This window comes from Xenopus tropicalis, chromosome 8, assembly GCF_000004195.4.
Source record: "Xenopus tropicalis strain Nigerian chromosome 8, UCB_Xtro_10.0, whole genome shotgun sequence".
In the NCBI taxonomy this organism is placed as follows: domain Eukaryota; kingdom Metazoa; phylum Chordata; class Amphibia; order Anura; family Pipidae; genus Xenopus; species Xenopus tropicalis.
This window is the reverse complement of record NC_030684.2, coordinates 125,122,136-125,142,190: the sequence shown is the minus strand read 5'-3', so window position 1 is coordinate 125,142,190 and position 20,055 is coordinate 125,122,136. Positions and strand designations below refer to the sequence as shown.

The 20,055-nt window shown below is 39.9% G+C and overlaps 2 protein-coding genes across 2 annotated transcripts; both read right to left on the bottom strand.

The window, feature by feature from the left end:
• Positions 1–1,521: 1,521 nt before the first annotated feature.
• LOC101731654 (olfactory receptor 12D2) lies at positions 1,522–2,472 on the bottom strand. The gene has a single exon (XM_031891787.1). It carries the CDS (start codon positions 2,470–2,472, stop codon positions 1,522–1,524), a length of 951 nt encoding a protein of 316 aa, XP_031747647.1.
• A 4,460-nt stretch (positions 2,473–6,932) lies between these two features.
• LOC100492011 (olfactory receptor 12D3) lies at positions 6,933–9,468 on the bottom strand. Its single transcript, XM_012968882.3, has 4 exons — positions 8,535–9,468; positions 8,111–8,145; positions 7,951–8,027; positions 6,933–6,963 (listed from the first exon to the last, which is right to left on the bottom strand). Exons 1-4 carry the CDS (start codon positions 9,466–9,468, stop codon positions 6,933–6,935), a joined length of 1,077 nt encoding a protein of 358 aa, XP_012824336.2.
• Positions 9,469–20,055: the final 10,587 nt, after the last annotated feature.

The window sequence follows — 20,055 nt, the reverse complement described above, 5'->3', positions numbered from 1 at the left end:
CAAGAAAAAATGCAGCGGAAAAACGCCTAAGGCGAACCCAAATCGCGAAAAGTTTGCGAACTTGCGAACACCCGATGTTCGCGTGAATTAATTCGCCGGCGAACAGTTCTCTACATCTCTAGTTCTTGGATCTATAGAAGTGTAACTGATGTAATATTGTTTTAATGTATCTCTATCTAATCTAATGTTCAGCCTACTCAAAGTTGGTTCCCAATGAGGTGAAATTTAAAAAGTTTGAAAACCCTAAGCAAACAAAACAACAACAGATACAAATTTTGCTTCTCTTTCAATATAATATATTGTATTTCTTTCACTAATAACATAGCATATTTCACCACTTTTGCTCAACACCTTTTGTCTGTAGATTTGTATTTTAGCATGCCTTATCAAGTGATGGCATCTTCTGTTGAATATATTTGATATCCATGTGAATAAAGGAACCCTAATTCTTTTTTAAAATGGAGTTTGACACAAGTGTTTTGGTAGTAGTGACAGACTACTTGATTTGAAGCTTAATTTGAATTGAGATATTTACAAGAATAACAATAATGGAGATGGTGCAAATAATTTTTTGAGCAGAAAATAATACAGTTCTTGAAGTGAAGACTGAGTTACAGACGGTAGCTGAGTGATGCTCCTGGAAAATACAAGGAAATCTGTATACACAGTGTAGAAAGGTAGATTTGCTAAGAGGACATGGGAAGTTGCTGCAGCAAAAAGTTCATACAGGTTTTTTTACCTTTAAAGTTTTTGACAGAGTTCCTGTCTTCAAGCTCAAGACATGAATTTAAACAGGAGTTCAGGCTCAAGACATGAATATTTGATGAAACAGATGTTGGGAATTAAGACAGAAATACTTGATTGAGCAGGAGTTTATAATCAAAGCAGAGATCACTGGAACAGCTGGTTGGTCAACTCAATGACCAAGTAGAGATCATTAGAAGGGGCTGGTTATGGTGACCCTTCATTAACTGACTATATGCAGGTGCAGTTAGTTCATGCTGGGATTGATGACAGACTGGGTGCTTCCTGCGGGTGACAAAGCACCTTAGATTAACTTTTTCTCTGGATGGATGAATGAAAGAAAGTGTTTTCATGTGATTTTGCTCTTGTGCCATACGTAGAGTCTTCACATGTAGTCATTTCTCTTCATCCAGAGGGAAAGATATGTTTGGGTGCTTTGTCCCCTGCAGGAGAGGAGATTTAGCTCTGGTAACAAAGCCCTCATCCAACACCATTAATGCAAGTGCATCTTCGAGTTTGGAATTGCCCTAAAGTGCTGGTTGTTTGTCTTTTCTGTGGTATCAATGGGGTGACAATCTCCCCTGCCTGTGCTCTGGGCTGAACAGCATGGAGGAGGACAGGGTGTGTGGACACAGTGGATATTTCAGGCCGCTAAGCCAAAACCAGGACCAGATCCTGTAACTAGTACATGATACCTCTAGTCAAGGACTGAATATGACCAACTCTTTTTTGAGTTACAGTCTATGCACTCTTGTTTTTTTAAATACTCAATGGAAACTAGAACTTTCTTAGGGACTTTCTCTTAAAAAATGTCCTTTTTAGGGCTGTCTTCATCTCCTTGTTTCTTAGTGTATAGATGACAGGGTTTAAAGCTGGTGTAATAACTGTGACAAGAAGAGCAGTCAGTCTGTCCTGCTCCAAGGTTTCCTTGTTAGAAGGCCCCAGGTAGGTACACATGGCAATTCCAAAATACAAAAGAACCACAACCATATGAGAAGTGCATGTAGAAATGGCTTTGCTATAACTTTGTTTGGAACCTACAGGCATGTTTAGCAAGTGGGACCCAATAATGATATAAGAAATCATAACCAAGATAAAAGTGCTGGTAGAAACAAATCCTGATATTATGGTCAACAATCTTTCATTTAGTTTTGTATTGGCACAGGCCAGTTTGAGAAGGGGCTTAATATCACAGTAAAAATGAGTTATTTTGTTCATATTGCAATATGGCAGTCTGGATGTAAGTATGGTGTGGGACAAGGAATAGACAAAGCCAATTACCCAGCAGTAAGAAGCCATTTGAACATAAACCCTGTTTGACATAAGAACTTGGTAGCGTAGAGGATTACAGATAGCAATGTATCTGTCATAGGACATTAAGGTCAGCAGTAATGCCTCTGTACAGCCAAACAAATGAAAGAAATACAGTTGAACCATGCAACTCTGAAAAGATATTCTCATATCTCCCATCATCAATCCGGCCAACATCTTCGGGACTGTGGTAGATGAGAAGAATAAGTCCAGACAGGAAAGGTTGGCCAAAAAGAAATACATTGGTCTGTGCAGACCATGATCAATAATCACCGCAGCCAAAATACTGAGGTTTCCTAATAAGATAAACATGTAAAAAAAGAAAAACGTAATGAAGAGTACGATCTTTAAATGTTCGATATTGGTGATTCCCAGTAGGATAAATTCTGAGACTGAGGTTTTATTTAAACTTTCCATGAATCCCGAGCAAAAATGTTTAAAAACAACAGAATATAAGATTTGTTGGTCTTGGTGGTATTTGTACTGGTTGAATGATTGTGTAGAATTAGTGGTTGTCTGTAATTGTTATTTGCCATACGGTACTCTACTCATTCCTTTTTTTATTAACCTGTTCATTTAGCATTTGGAAGAGGTCATTGAAACCATGAATGAATCAATGATGTGTCAGATTTGCAGGGGGATCCTTCCAACCTGGCGCTCTTGATGGCTAAGTGGCAAATGAGATTCATGGAGTGATTTATCAACGTTAGAATTCAACATTCAAATATTTTTGTGCTATACCTCCCAAAAAGATTCCCCAATTTTTTTAGTATTTATTTAGTGCAAAACCCTGGAAAGCTCAAATAAAAAATTAAGCTTGTGGGTTCATGTAGAAGTCAGTGGGAGTTGTCCTAGGCAAGTCAAGCCATATTTTCAATTCAATTCATGTATACACGGTGTATAACAGAGCTGGTAAACCCCAGGGAATGCCAATATCTGTGCAAGAGGGGTTTAGAGGAAGATCAAGCTTGGATCAACATAGCACATTCCCAAGCGATGTAAAGAAAGACTTCTGTAACCCTTTCTTGGCTGTAACCAAGCCAACAGCACGGCTAGATAGGTCTAGAGCATGGGGTACACGCAACTCAGTCCTTCAGGATGGGCCTTCGCTATGTGGAAGTAACCAAACAGAGCTATGGTGTAATGCAACTACAACTCACTGTAGCTGTTTGCAGTGCAAAATAACAAATGGGCGCCAGAAGGTTCTTGCAGTTGAACAATAGAATCAGTTTATTGTCAGAGACAATCAATATGCAGGGTTGGTGCAATATATTCACATACATCATAGCACATAGCATTTCCCTGAGGACAGCACAGAGAGGGTGCACACCCATTCCTCCCAACTCCCCTTGAGCCTGGGCAGGGTCAGTGCCACCGGTTCAGTTGACCACTCTCTGGAACAGTCAGCTTGGCTACCACACTCCTCAGGTTGAACACCTCTAGCCCTCAGGGCCCCACGGCAACTCTGGATCAGGGGTCACACACTACCTGCCTCCTATGGCTAAACCGTGGCCCTACGCTAAGGCAACAGTGCCTGTCTGGAAGGGACTCCCACAGCTACTTTCCTCTGAGCCAAACTGCTCTTGCTCTCTTCCCTCACTATCTCACTTTCCTAGAAAGTGCTCCACAAAACTTGCTATCTAACTGGTCCTCATTCACGGGGTCCCTGTCCCTGACTTCACCAGAGTGGATGACAACACTCTGGGGCACATGGCTTACTGGGGCCTAGTTCTACTCCAGGCGCAGGGGTCCTTCCCTTGTGAGCAAAGGCAGCCAAAGAGACAGACCCACCCCCTGCTAAGCACTATATCTCAGTGCCAAGGGAGTGGTCTCCCTGTTAGCCAATAAACACACAGATGAAAACTCAAAACTGATACATGGGTCTTTGCCCAGTAACAGCACAAAACAAGGAAGCTGCAGGGTTTAAAGCCATAGGGACTAGTTAACCCTATGGATCCCTACACTTCCAAAAAACAAGAGTGTCATTCAAAGAATAACACTCAAGCTGGGGTTTTATATACTTTCGTAATGGGGGCAGGGAAGCATTGGAGTCACAAGAGTTCTAAAGAAACCCACACAGACTTAGGGAGAACATAGATAATTTTTGCAGACAGAGCCTTAGTTGGAATCAAACCCTGGAACCCAGTACTACACTGGGGCAATTATAGTCACTGAGCCATCATACTGCTGTAAGTTGTAAGTATTTGAAAGTGCACTATACTGATCGGTATAGGAACCTGTAAATTCCCCGTATTCCTGTTCTCACAGAGTAAAGAAGGGGGACCCTTGTTGTCCAGAGCCGGAAATAGGGGAAGGCAGGAGAGGCACGTGCCTAGGGCACAATGGTGGAATGTCACTAGGAACATACCTCTTATGTCACCTACCCCTAGTCAGGGCCCTTGTCACTGTGCTTGTTTGTGTGCTTCTTCATCAGTGGTGCGAAAAAAGAAAATCAAGCAAACTAACGCACTCGGGCCGGTGACAGGGAAGAGCAAGATGTCCTGGGTTCTATTCTTGACAAATGTCAGCATACAAAACAACCAACCATTTTTTTATTTTCAAAAATATTATCCAGCATTAATCATTTGTTTATTTTAAAGAAAAAAATGAAAAGGCAAAATGAATGGTAATATGTATACCGCCTTGCTCAATTTAGCTGGCAGATTCATTGAATAATATGTCGGAGTTTCTGCATCTCGCTACAGAATTCCTTACTAAGTGCTTCTCCAGGAGATGGTGCTGCAGGACTGGCAATGAAGTTGTATGACATACAGTGACTGGTATTCACTCCTGTGTGAACAGTATCATATTCTGATCATGGGTTTTATAGAGCTAGAAACACCACAAGGGAGAATGTCTTTGTGGGGAACTCACTAAGGTGTAGAAGTCAATCCAATGATTAGATACAGGTACAGGATCTATTATCTGAAAACTTCTTACTGAAGTAATTTGAACATTAAATAAACCCAAAAGGATTGTGTCGTCATATATATAGAACCATGCAGCTAAATTACCATCAAGTACAAGGTACAGGTATGGGACCTGTTATCCAGAATGCTCAGGACCTGGGGTTTTCCGTAATTTCTGATAAGGGGTCTTTCCATAATTTAGATCTCCATACCTTAAGTCTACTAAAAATCATATAAATGATAATTAAACCCAATAGGCTTGTTTTGGCTCCATTAAGGATTAATTATATCTTAGTTGGGATCAAGTACAGGTACTGTTTTATTATTACAGAGAAAAGGGAATCATTTAACCATGAAATAAACCCAATAGGGCTGTTCTGCCCCCAATAAGGGGTAATTATATCTTAGTTGGGATCAAGTACAGGTACTGTTTTATTATTACAGACAAAAAGGAAATAACTTTGAAAAATTAGAATTATTTGCTTATAATGAAGTCTGTGGGAGATGGCCTTTATGTAATTCAGAACTTTCTGGGTAATGAGTTTCCGGATAAGGGGTCCTATACCTGTACTGTTTTATTATTACAGAGAAGGAAATCATTTTTAAAAATTAGGATAAGGGATCTCATACCTTTAGTACTATTTTGCATTGCAGTCAAAATAGAAGGTAAGTGCTTCATTTTGGCAGCAAGAAATAGTGAATTTGAAGTCTGAGTTTTGCAAACTCAAATTTTCAACTAAAAAATTCGCCAACTTAAACCTGGCACACGTCCACATAAATATATAGGTGTATTTTCAGCATTTTTAAGTAGAATTTTAAAATTGAATTAAATACTGGGTTTCAGCCCACCGGGGCTGCTGCCCTAGGAGTGCTGCAGGTGCCCCTCCGGCTGCATCCCCCACACCTCCTAACCCCCTGCTGAGCCTCCCATACCCCCTCCACTGAGCCTCCCAAACCCCCTCCATTGAGCCTCCCTTACCCCCTTCACTGAGCCTCCCTTACCCCCTTCACTGAGCCTCCCTTACCCCCTCCACTGAGGCTCCCTTACCCCCTTCACTGAGCCTCCCTTACCCCCTCCATTGAGCCTCCCATACCCCCCCACTGAGCCTCCCTTACCCCCTCCACTGAGCCTCCCATACCCCCTCCACTGAGCCTCCCTTACCCCCTCCACTGAGCCTCCCATACCCCCCCCCCTGCTGAGCCTGCATAACGCCCCGCAGGGTCCCCCACCTGATATCCTCCCCTGAGTGCGTATAAGTTTAACACGTCAGGCGTGGAACGGTTGGCCAGGGAACTATTTAAGATTTTTTGTTTGCAACAGTGTTTCAGAAAAAACTCAAATTCAAAAAATAGTGTATGGTTATTCTCTGATTTAGTGAAATGAAATGACCGTGCAGCATCAAGCTGGCGGGGTATGTCCCTACATTAGTAAAACTGCACACCTGGCCCAATACCTTCCCTTTATCTTACTTTCCCCAGCAGACAATAAAGAGATCCAGGCTGGGATGGAAACAGGTTACAGCAATATTACCAAACATGTAAGAGATGATACTGTAAATAGTATAACAACAACAAATTATTGTAAAATATTCCCTGCTACTTCTCTCCTCCTGACCTTCTACCTAAGCCCTAGTCTAACCAACCCCATCTTTCTGCTCAGGGTCATTGTGGTCAAATTGTGGCCTTCCAGCAATGAGGCTCATCTCGCCAAAGTAGAGAAATTTGAACCTGGGCAGTTTCCCATGGCATGGGGTACTATCCAGGTCCTAATTTGCCAAGTGCTGGTTAATGAACCCTAGTATGCTGCAAGTGAAAGAAGTTGGACTTTATATAGCTAATCCTATTCCACAGAGTTTTACAGAGATAATATACCAGTCATTTTAGTCTCTACCCCTGTGGAGCTTACAGTCGAAAGTCCCTACCACACTGACAATAGGGTCAATTTCATTAGGAGTGAATTTACCTACATTATATTTTTTGGAGTTTAAGAGTGTAGCCTGTAGGGGACCCATAGGGTTAAATTTCCCCTAATTCTCAGAAAGTCTAAGTGGGAGGGAAGTATTACCATTTTGCCTTGGGGTGTTACATCGGTTTCTCATCACTTAATGCAGGGCTATCCAACTGGAGGCCCAAGGGCCAGCTCCCAGTCTGCTTTAGGGATTCATAGACTTCACTGCCCTAGTGTATAGAAAGGAAGGGAATTCCCATATCAGAAGGTGGATCTGCTAGGGGCCCTGATGTGAAGACATCAGTATTGAAGTCCAAGACCAAGTTGTAATTAAGTCTGGGTACAGGGACCCTATAAATGAAGCTTAGCAATTGACAGCCTAGCTCCTATCATAGTACACTCCAACAAAATAAATAAAGGAATAATTTATTACCTGCAAACCACTTCTGTCACTTGCCAACAAAATAATCTATGGACATGATTCTTTAGAGCACCATGCTTATTGCCCCTGGCTACTGTGGAGCTAACACCCCCAGGGTTGTCCTGCCTCAGTAGGTGCACTGGGCTTAGTATGGAGCAGAAAGTGGGGGGAATCGAATTTTTTTGCCCAAATGTGCCCAAAATTTGAACCAGCATTTTCAGATGATAGCTGATTGATGGCAAAATGGTGTCAAGTAACAAAAGTACATACTTATCCTTAAGGGGAGATTTAGCAGAATTCAAATTCCATATTTCTCGCTATATCTTGCATGAAAAGAAGTTTGAAAAAGTAGTCTGAACTTCTTGACTGTTTTCTTTCTGGGTATTAACTATTTGTCCCTTGGGTTGCTGATGTGCCCAATGGCTTGACTGGATCTGTAGAGAGCAATAAAACAAAAATAACCAAATAACCAAACCAAATAACCAAATATTATTTGAAAACGATGCAAAAAAAAAAAGGTAAACAGAAAAGAAATTATGATCTTGACAGTTTATTTTCCTCAGTGCAACACTACAATCTGTAAAAATATTAGTCTTACTGAATCACTTAATCTTTATTTTTCAAGAGCTCGCTTGGATGTCTTCTTCTTTGTAGTGTGGCTATTTTCTACCAAGGTCACTTCCTGTCCCTCTCTCTTAGATAAAATTACATACTACTCCTACAAATATCTCAGGCAGACATTATTATTATATGTTTAATTGCTTGCTTTTACTTTACTGATATTTTGTACAATGTCATTTCATATGGAATACCTGTTGGTCCAACAAAGTTGAATATTACTCTTTATGCAATCTATACCATACCATTCTCTTTTCACTACCTCTGTACACCCCTTTCAAACTGAATGTTTGATTCTTATTGGTTAAAGTTGAAAACAAAGGCTCAAAGTTAAAAAAATGAAAATAATTGTCCATTACTTGTATGATATTTGTATTGGGTATTTTGGATTCATATAGATCTTAGTGCTGTTGATGAGATATACTAATTGCTAATAATTGATTGAATATGATTGCGTTTAACTTCTCAGAGCAGTTAAACCCATTCCAATGAACTGACTACTTGATCAGTTTTGATAATTAATGTGTCCAAAATGTTCCTGACTGTCAAGAAAATGTTCCTAATGGAATAATAAATCTAGAACGATTCCCAGCAGTTCCCAAGTTTCCTAAAAACATTTTTGTTAAAGCTCTTTTCACATCTTTGTTTCTAAGTGCATAGATAAGGGGATTTAATGCTGGTGTTATGACTGTGAAGAGCACTGCAGTAATTCTGTCCTGCTCTAAAGAGTCATTTGTGACCGGTCTCAGATAAGTGCAAAAGGCAGTTCCAAAGTATAACAAAACAACGGTCATATGGGAAGTGCAGGTGGATATGGCTTTGTGTCTACTGTGAGTGGACCGAATGTTCAGGAGATGCCTACTAATGAACGCATAAGATATTGTAATCAGTATAAATGTGAAGAGAGCTACAAATCCAGTAACTATAGACACTAAACTTTCATTGAGGTGGGTGTCAGTGCAGGCAAGTTTGAGAAGGGGTTTAATATCACAATAAAAATGAGTGAGTTTGTTCATCATGCAGAAAGGCAACCTGGAGGTCAGAATGGTGTGAGACAATGAATAGACAAAGCCAGTTGTCCAACATATAGCAGATAACTGAATGCATGTAGCTTTAGCCATGAGAACACAGTATCGGAGTGGATTACATATAGCAACATACCTATCATAGGACATGGTAGCGAGAAGCATAGCCTCTGTGCTTCCTAAAAAATGAAAGATGTAGAGCTGAGTTATACACCCCTGAAAAGATATCCTCTTTTCCTCCACCACCAACCCAGCCAGCATTTTGGGTACCGTAGTGGATGAGTAGAAGAAATCTAAAAAAGACAGATTAACTAAGAAGAAATACATAGGGTTGTGCAGATGATAATCAAAAATGACTACAAATACAATGCTGAGATTGCCCACAAAACTTAAGAGATAAAATACGAGGAACACAGTGAAAAGAAAGAGCTGTAGCTGTGGTTGGTTGGTGATTCCTAAAAGGATGAATTCTGTTACCATTGTCTGGTTCATTTTGGTCTCTAACTAATGACAATCTGAAATGATACACAAGGTTTTGTATCTCGATAAAGGTGGATTTCCTTGAAGACAGCTAACATGCATGCTTTTAACTGCTTCACTCTTAACTTACATGGAGCATCTCCATGTATCCAGAGTAATTCTTGCCAAAAATGAAGAATGTCCATTGAGTTTATCAGCATTGCTACAGTCTTCAAAAAGTGCGAACTCCAATAGTTTTCCACCAAAACCAATTAAATGACAATAATGTCTGATCAGGGAATTATCAGGCTGTAGTTTTTGGGATCTTCTTGTAAGGATTTGTTTGCCCCTCCTTGGTCTTCTGGAATACATTATGGAAGGCTCTGCAAAAGCTGCACGTGGAGATTAGAAGGTTCTGTAAAGGCTGAACGTGGAGATTAGAAGGTTCTGCAAAGGCTGAACGTGGAGATTAGAAGGTTCTGCAAAGGACGAACGTGGAGATTAGAAGGTTCTGCAAAGGGCAAACGTGGAGATTAGAAGGTTCTGCAAAGGACAAATGTGGTGATGAGAAGGTTCTGCAAGGGCTGAACGTGGAGATTAGAAGGTTCTGCAAAGGACAAACGTGGAGATTATAAGGTTCTGCAAAGGCTGAATGTGGAGATTAGAAGGTTCTGCAAAGGCTGAATGTGGTGATGAGAAGGTTCTGCAAGGGCTGAACGTGGAGATTACTCTCTTTGCAGCCTCAGTAACTGTGATACATACAAATTCTGCCATAATAAGTGGTTTCTATTTGTTTTTTATCATAAGTATTTGTTTTATTACTTGACCTATATAAATGATGTGTCTCACTGAGGTTTATTCTAAAAAATATTAAAAACACATTCAACTAAAGCTTTAAAATGAACAGAAAAGGCAATTTCTTGTTTAGTGTTTTAGTATTAAGCCAACTGTAATTATTTCTTCAGAGAATGAAGCCCATGGTACAGGTCATGAGGAATCCACTACTTGTTGAGATCTGTTTTAAGAAGCAGAAAGCATTTAGCTCTGGTTACAAGAAGACATTGTTTTCTGGGAGCAGACTGAATGGCTGTAGACTCATTTCCAGATGTTAATTGCATGGTTAATTGCAATAACTGATTTTGGAAAGCTCATAACATAAAAGAGACAACATATTAGTCATTCTTGAAAGCATAACTGTATTTGTGTAATGTCTATGATTACACCTATAATGAATAAAGCTGTAAAAAAAAGTAGAAACAGTAGCATTCATGTGGAATGTACTTAATGTTTTTTAGTTTGAGAACTAAAGTGTTCTTTATAAAACACTTGCTTTTATATAAAACCTATGGAACAAATGTTGGAGATTTAATGATGACTACTACCCTTTGAGAGCCACAAATGGCAATGATATGTCCATTGAGACACTAGCTCTTGAAATGCACCGGGGGATTATCTGCATACAGTTAATGCATTGTATGGCACTTTTTTGAAAGGCTTCTAAGCTTAATTGTGACCAAAACATTTTTACTTTTTCTGATTTCTCTGTAAGTGCTGTAGAGAAAGTAACACTGAGACACTGTATCCCAAGCCAGTAACAAGGGTCAATAATGATCAAGGGACTAAAGGTGTCGATTTTCGATCTTCCAATCCGCCACTGATGTTCAGGGCTGAAACGTCAGATATGGAGGGAGAAACAATAGGATTTTTACCTCCTTCTGCCGATCCAGCCCTGAAGGCAGATTTCGCTTAGGCGCCTTCTATGGTGCCATACACGCACCGAATATCATACGAAACAAGGTTTCGTACGATATTATTGATGCGTGTGTGGCCAGCTTAAGGATACCAGGTCAAGGAGATGAGCCTACTTAGACAATTTCCCTCAATAACCAAGTCAGAAACCTGCGGTAGGGTTGGTACTAGTGATGAGCGAATCTGTCCCGTTAAGCGTCGCCAAAAAATTAGAAAATCTTTCAAAAGATTCACGAAATGGCAAAAATGTTGCGCGGCAAAAAAAATTTGCTGGCCGCAGCTATTCTTTTGTCGCCCGCGGCTATTCCTTTGTCACCCGTGGCTATTCTTTTGTTGCGCTGCTACTCTTTTGACGCCAAGACTATTCTTTTGACGCGGGCGACAATTTTTGGATGCGCAGTGAATTTTTCCAAGGCAAATTTATTCATCCGTTTTGCGAAACAATCCGCTAATGGCGAAACACGGAAATTCACCGCAAATCCATTCACCCATCACTAGTTGGTACATAAATAGGGGAAGGGCAGGAAACATGCTTTGGATTGGACCAAGCCAGAATGGATTCCTAACAAGAGTAAAAATGGGGCATGTTATTAATGATGGAAGCTGTGAGCGGAGATGACAAGAGAGATAAGAGACATAAGAGAATCAGAACAATTATACCATAAATAGGAGGACTTAGTAAGGAAGAAATGGTTTATGTCTGTAGGTGTGGGTATCTAAGTAGATGGAACTAATCACTTTTGAAGTAGTCAGCAAAATCTGAGGAGAGTGTATGTAGCTAATTATTCAGTTTAGTAGGGATAAAATCATGTTTGGATTGGAAATCAGTGGCAAAGGGTACACATATTTACTAGCATATAAACAACAGAGGGAGACTTAAGGAAGAAAAGACTGGAGCCGATAGAGATACATAGATCTAATCCTTCAATAGCATTAGACAGTGGAAGTAGTATTAATTAGAAGTAGAGAGTGTAAGAAAAAGTAACAAAATCAGCAAGAAATCACAGCTAAATTTGGGATTCATATACACTCGGCTAAAGATTTATTAGGAACACCTGTTCAATTTCTCATTAATGCAATTAGCTAATCAACCAATCACATGGCAGTTGCTTCAATGCATTTAGGGGTGTGGTCCTGGTCAAGACAATCTCCTGAACTCCAAACTGAATGTCAGAATGGGAAAGAAAGGTGATTTAAGCAATTTTGAGCGTGGCATGGTTGTTGGTGCCAGACGGGCTGGTCTGAGTATTTCACAATCTGCTCAGTTACTGGGATTTTCATGCACAACCATTTCCAGGGTTTACAAAGAATTGTGTGAAAAGGGAAAAACACTTTCCCAGCCTTTTGGCCACCCACGTAGATTTATGCTAATTAGCATATCACACCACCATTGTTACCATGACAACCTTATCAGTGGTCAGAGGTTTTGCATGGTGTCAAGTTTCACAGCTGTTAGACCACCCACATAGATTTAGCATCATACCACCTCTGTTACCATGACAACCAATCAGAGGTCTCTTAACCCCTGCTAAGGTTGTCATGGTAACACTCTGTTACCATGACAACCTTATCAGTTAATCAGATAAGAACAGAGTTTATGGCTTCACAGCTGTCATTTGACATCTAGATGTCGACGGATGCAGTCACCTCTTAGTACTCAGTGCTAAGTACACAGTGACCATCCAGGTGATCCAGGTGATATGGCTCCAAATCTTTTTGGAAAACCAGTGAAAACAGTAATAACTATTTTTGAGAATGCCATTGCAAGAATCATTGGCATTTCAGCAGGTACTAATCCTGTTGCAGCTCCAGTTGGAGCCAATGCTGGCATTGTGACTGGTCAATCATCCAGTGCAAATGTGCCCAGCAATTCCAGTGCAGGTCCAAGGACCAGCTCTTCCAGAAGGAAAAGAGCATATTCTCCTCAGGACCAGACTTGCAGTAAGAAACGTCACAATTCAGAGGCAACTGCAAGTACCAGCTTCTTTTGGATGAAAAGGGTTCATTCCCGATCAGAGGCAACTCCTAGTACTAGCTCCTCAGGGACACAAAAAGCTTGTTCCAGTTCAGAGGCAACTCCTAGTACCAGCTCCTCTGGGAGAAAAAGGGTTTATTCCAGTTCAGAGGCAACTCCTAGTACCAGCTCCTCTGGAATAAAAAGGGTTTATTCCAGTTCAGAGGCAACTCCTAGTACCAGCTCCTCTGGAATAAAAAGGGTTGATTCCAGTTCAGAGGCAACTCCTAGTACCAGCTCCTCTGGAATAAAAAGGGTTGATTCCAGTTCAGAGGCAACTCCTAGTACCAGCTCCTCTGGGAGAAAAAGGGTTCATTCCAGATCAGAGGCAACTCCTAGTACCAGCTCCTCTGGAATAAAAAGAGCTTGTTCCAGTGAGGAACAGCCCGGAAATGAAAAAAGGCAAGAGGCTGATAAACACAATGCAGCTAATAAAAATGACACAAACACAAACAGACCAACTTGTAAAAAATCTACTAAAGGTAGAAAGCCCACCCGATATAATCGGCACCAGGTTAGTGATTTCAAATTATTCCAGGATGCAGTTGCCAAAGTTCGTGGAATATCAAAAAGTGAAACAAACACTAGCGTTGTCACTAGCCCGACAACTGTTCCACCAGTAATGACTGTCACCAAAGATACTAGCACAATACCAAGTACTAGCTCTATGGTGAGAATTAATGATGGATTTAAACCACAGAACATTAACACTGGGAATATTGCTGGAATTCCATTGCCAGCAACAGATACCAGAATAATACCAAATATTAGTTTTTCCATGGCCCGGAAAGACAATTCTACTCAACAGCAATGTAACATTATGAAATATAATCAGTGCAATGCCCCTCAGAATCCTTCTAATACAACCAGAGGAATATATGAATATATAGCATTAAGTGACAGGGAACGTGCCATTCAAGCACATCAGCAGCAGATTGCTCTACAACAACAAATGGAACATCTCAGACAGTGCCCATATGAAGATTCCCCTCTATTTAGGATCCCAATTCCTGAAACAAGGAAGAGAAAGTTGCACCCCAACCCTGGTGATGTAGCTTTATGGAACCCCAAGCGTTTCAGGCTGAGACTGGGCAAAGGACCTAGGGTACGTCCCAAAGCCCTAGAGAGAAAGCCAGACACACAAAATGTACAAGACAAAGAAGATGATATATTTCCACCCGCATCAGTAATAATGGCAAGATTAAGGGCAAGGGCACAAGGAATGAAGAGAAATGATCTCAGCAGGTCTGAACAGTCTGACAAAAAAGATGATTCCCCATCAAATTAATTATACTTGCAGAGACCATTAAAGAAATGCACAAGAAAAGCAAGGGATAAGAAATATAATTTTCACCACTGTATTTAATTTATGAGCACAATTCTAGACCAAAAGAAAAGATGGATGAACACTACTAACATCTGTTCTCCATATAATGTTACTTTTCCACTCAGACCCATAATGGAATGCTTGAGATGAGCAGTAGCAAACAATCTAAAGGCAAATTATTCAAAATGGGAGGTTGGATGGGAGATTGGGATGGATTTCCAGTACTGCTCAAACATAGAAAGGGAGGTTGGATGGGAGATTGGGAAGGATTTCCAGTACTGCTCAAAAAGATGAATGCATGAGGAGTAAATATATACTGCATTGAACTCAAGCTGAAGAAATTAGTACAAATTCAAATACCATTGCTTCTGGGAGGAAATGACAGTCTGGACAGTGCACACAGTCTAACACCATGAATAGCCCAACAAACCCCTCTGGGTGGTGCCCTGTTGAGTTTTATTTTTGCCTACCAGAAGGCAGTAACTTTGAATGTTTCCCTACTAATTCAGTAACCTAAAGTATTTAATTAAGTACATCAAATGCCAGTGTTACTGCTGAGCACAAAGCTAAAGTTAAGGAAATATAACCCAGCTACAGAATCCAGAATTGTGCAATGAACTATTTTATCTATTGGACAGAAAGACAATTTCCACAGTGACAATACAGCTGCTGACTTCGATATTCATCTCACCATTGGCTATATCTTTCCTATCCAGGTGACCTCTGAAGCCTGTAGGTTCCCTGTCAGAACTGCAGCAGAAAGTTCCGGGGCCCCAAAAGGGCGTCGGTGAAGACCAGTGCTGACAGGGGTTCTCTTGCTTCATGGGAGAGGTCTACCTACAGCTGTCTCCTTAACATTCCACATAGACACTTTTAACATAGGAGAGTAGAAGAAAGTGTTTCTTTTGCACAATATCTAGATTACAGATAGAAGGAAACAAGTCTTTAAGATCTATCACCCTTAGACAGTGATCCCCAACCACCCCCTTTTATGTTGCGCCCAGTGGCCTCAAAGTAGATGCACACTTTTTATTTCTGCCTTGGAGGCAGGTTTTGGGAGCACGGAGTTCTACTCCTAGCAGTCTATGTGGGGCTACCAAATAGCCAATCACAGTCCTTATTTGGCATCCCCAAAGAACTTTTTTATGCTTGTGTGGCACACCAACATTTTACATCTGAGTGTGGCTCACAATAATAAAAATCTTGGGATCACTACCCTAGACTTACCTTAGACTACAAAGGATATAGATTTTCTGCTAAAGTCAGCAAGTTTAAAGGAGAATGAAAGTAAAAAATCACTGGGCGGTGCCAAATGATAGGCTCCCCCCCTAGCGATTCTGACTTTCGGAGCGCAATTGCGATATTTTCGTACAACCGAGAAAAGAATTATCGTGACATTTTAGAACATCAGAAATTATCGTGGTTACTACAAATTTTCACCATATCGTGATTTAAGCCCAGAAACCATCGGATCTTAGTGAATGTGCCCCAAAGTGTTTGCATATTTTCCCTTAAGTGGGGTTTTTTGGGGGGGGGGTATTCCAGTTTTAAAAACAGATTGGCAATTGAATTGGCTCTTGGTAACACTGACCATAGAGAGTGTAAATGTGACAGGGATATTAGAGTGTAAGCCCCACTAGGGCAGGGAATGGTGTATCATCGCTATAAAGTGCTGCTTAACATGTCAGCACTATATAAGTAAGAATAACTAAACAATCTCTGTGACTTGGTTTCCTTGGAACAGTAGCTTTGTGTATATTCTTTACTTGCTTTACTTTGCCTTTGTACCAACAATCTGTATTGCTTACACTTGAAAAACTATCCCCAGAGCCATATATTTTTCCACCATATGGGGTTTACCTTGACGTGGTATGGTGGCTTGGCAATTTTATGATCATAAACTCTCTTTTTTTAGCCTCTCTTTTGTATATTTTTATTTACTTTTGATTTAAGTAAATTAAAGTAAGTTAATGAGGTTTCCCTTAATTTGTTATGGAGGCTTGGTAATTTTATGATCATAAACTTGTAACTAAAAACCCCTGTGTAAAACAATTCAAATATAAAAACGTATTGTTCATTTATATATATATATATATATATATATCAATCCAAATGGTGTCCGCACTCCAAGGCTCAATATTCTGCGGGGTGCTTAGCCAAAATTATGTATGCATAGAAAATAATCATCTGTGGCCAGCACACCCTTCAATGTTTCATCAAAAAATTTTTTTATTGCAGATATATTGTTAAAACCAACGTTTCGGTCCTCGTTAGGACCTTTCTCAAGGATAAAAACAATAGTGCATCACATCACATCTAAATACCTGTATACCCTAGCATGTGAAATTAGGTGCCCAATGCACTATTGTTTTTATCCTTGAGAAAGGTCCTAACGAGGACCGAAACGTTGGTTTTAACAATATATCTGCAATAAAAATTTTTTTTGATGAAACATTGAAGGGTGTGCTGGCCACAGATGATTATTTTCTATATATATATATATATATATATATATATTTACATATATTGGCCATTTGTGGACTGGCGACTGCGGATTCACTAATATCACTATAACTCCCTGCATCTCTTGTACCGTCTCCTGTCGGCCCTTTACGCTCCCTGTTAACCCTCGTATGTCTTTCTCACTTTTGTGATTTTAGTGTGAAAGTTTTCTGAAATATCTCTACAAAATACATCTATATTAAATGTACTTATATGAAAAATCATCTATATTTTAGATAGTGATAATAAAAAGTCTCCATAATTAATGGATACAAGTAAAAAAGCAATAAGGAATGTAATAATAACCATACGGTAATTAGTAATAATAACCATATTCACTGTTAAAATTGCACTAACTTACAATATAATACAATTAATTTGCTATATTATGATCATAAAAACCCTATAAAAAAAATACAAATATCCAAAATATCCAAATACTACCCATATTTTAAAAACCCATAACAGCCTACATATAAACAACGGGCAATGACTAACAACACAATATTCAAAAACACGCCCATACCTAAAATGGAATACAGTGATTAAAAAAAAGTCATAAAGAAATAGTTATTTTAAATTAAATTATATTTAGATAGTTTCTTATTTCAGTAAATGTTCATTTTTGCGATAGTTCCCCTTTAAACACAACAAAAGGCCACACCTTAAATAAGCCCTATAATAACTACCAATGACTTAATAATAACCAGGCCCAGATTTGTGGAGAGGCCACAAAGGCCCGGGCCTAGGGCGGCAGAAACCTGGGGGCAGCATGCTGCCACGCCGCACAAAGATCTAAAATTTGTGTTCCCATACGGAGCAATGGGGACTTCTCCCCACTGCTCCGTATGGAAGTCAAATTTGGCCTATGGCGCATGTGCGCTTGCAACCCCCCCCCCCCCCACTGTTCCCCCCCCCCCCAAATTTGAAAATCTGGCCCTGATAATAACATAGTGATATCAAGAAACTATAAATATGTAAGACGTGAAAAATACCTTTTCATAATAAAAGAAATATTAAAAAGCTTTCCATAACTTGGAAAACAAAAGGCCAATCTGATTGGTTATAGTTTAATTGAATAATGAGATAACTGCAATGGGGCTTTTTTGCCCAACCCCCAGTGTACATGTGTATAGGCTGTAAGTTAGATACATAGCCCATAGTGTATACACGTCCAATTCATAGTCCAATGAAGGATAAGTCCATATAGTTTCCACTTGTACCCTTGTATTGCGTACAGCCGACATAGAGTCCATACACTGGGAACTGTAATCATAATACATCGAACATTTGGCTCCACAAAGAAAACAATGCTATAAAGCAAATGGCCCAATTACAATTGTGAGGCTCAAACGATGAACATATTGGCAAAAGCAAAAAAAAAAAATGAAATGAAACTTTAAATAGAGCAGCCAATCTCTATTCATACAATACTAAGCACCCATAATTAAGTAGACATTACAAAAATTAATACAATTATTATTTAAACCTAAAAGCAGAATGTCACTGTCAAACTAGAATTTTTCAAAAAATATCCATAAATTCCAAAATCTATTGCATCTTTAATTCTCATGAAACTGTAATAAAATTAATTTCCTCTATATTGCTTGTGTGTGTTATTTATTCTTCCGTACATTCATTTTTCCTATTACTACATAGCCCCAAGTTCAGCAGGTGAAACTACGGTTGCCACCTTTTTTCCTATTAATAAAAGGCTTTAGAGTGGGGGCGGGTCATGATGTCATTTGGGGGAGGGGAAATGGGCGGGCTAGACAGTGGACGGATGGGGAAATGGGCAGATCGGGCGGGGAAGTGAGCTGATGAGGCAGGACAGAGGCTGGCCTCTATATACAAGTCAGGGAGGGATTTAGTCCTTAGGTGGGTGCCTATCAACCAGCCCCCAGGAGCAGAAGTCTGGGCACTGGTCTCAACTTGTATCAGTCGGTTAGGCAACTAACTGCTAGTGACAATAATCCCCTCCCTACAGGTGTCAAATACATATCAGAGCTGGCTTAAGGGTAACTGAGGTACTATGTAAGGTAGTGCTTTGTGGCCCCCAACTTCAGCTGGGACACAGGTACCGAAACTTCAAACCTCCTGTCCAATTGGAAAGCAGTTTATACCAAAGAAAAGAAGTTCGGTGCCCAATACTATACCGTTTGGCCCAGTGCCCCAAATTTACCCCCATCATCTGGCCCCCACTGCCACGCTTTAAACTATGTATTTTTATATATATACAGGTGCAGAGAGGAGCACAACCCTAAAAATGTAGTTAACTGCCTGGGTGCTGGTCAAAATAAACTAAATATAGAGACAGAGCACCAACTTTTTTTCTGTATACTGAGTCCTAGGGGCTGATTTACTTACCCACGAACGGGTCGAATGGAGTCCGATTGCGTTTTTTTCGTAATGATCGGTACTTTGCGATTTTTTCGTATGTTTTGCGATTTTTTCAGATTCTTTACGAATTTTTCGGATCCAATACGATTTTTGAGTAAAAACGCGAGTTTTCCTATCCATTACGAAAGTTGCGTAAAAAGTTGTGCATTTTGCGTAGCGTTAAAACTTACGCGAAAAGTTGCGCATTTTTCGTAGCGTTAAGTTTTAACGCTACGAAAAATGCGCAACTTTTCGCGTAAGTTTTAACGCTACGCAAAATGCGCAACTTTTTACGCAACTTTCGTAATGGATACGAAAAACTCGCGTTTTTACGCAAAAATCGTATTGGTAACGAAAAATTCGTACAGAATCCGAAAAAATCGCAAAACATACGAAAAAGTCGCAAAATGTTCGTTTTCAAGTCGGAACTTTTCCAATTCGGGTCGGATTCGTGGGTTAGTAAATCAGCCCCCTAGCGTGTGGTACACTCACCCTCTCTCTCTCTCTCTCTATATATATATATATACACAGAGTTTGCACAGTGCTTATGGGCTTATTTATCAATTTTCTAATTAGTGAATTCGAGTTTGTTTGTTTTTAAATCAAATAAAGTTGCGTATCAAATGGTCCCTTATTTATTAATAAGGAA

What these genes read in the sequence shown, in the direction of transcription:
- LOC100492011 (XM_012968882.3), bottom strand. Translation starts at nt 9,468, where the DNA reads ATGAACCAGACAATGGTAACAGAATTCATCCTTTTAGGAATCACCAAC. An exon ending in TGACATTGTACAAAATATCA is followed by an intron (nt 8,028 to 8,110) that starts GTAAAGTAAAAG and finishes ATTTTATCTAAG; the next exon opens with AGAGAGGGACAGGAAGTGAC. An exon ending in TCCAAGCGAGCTCTTGAAAA is followed by an intron (nt 6,964 to 7,950) that starts ATAAAGATTAAG and finishes TGGGTCCCCTAC; the next exon opens with AGGCTACACTCTTAAACTCC.
- LOC101731654 (XM_031891787.1), bottom strand. Translation starts at nt 2,472, where the DNA reads ATGGAAAGTTTAAATAAAACCTCAGTCTCAGAATTTATCCTACTGGGA.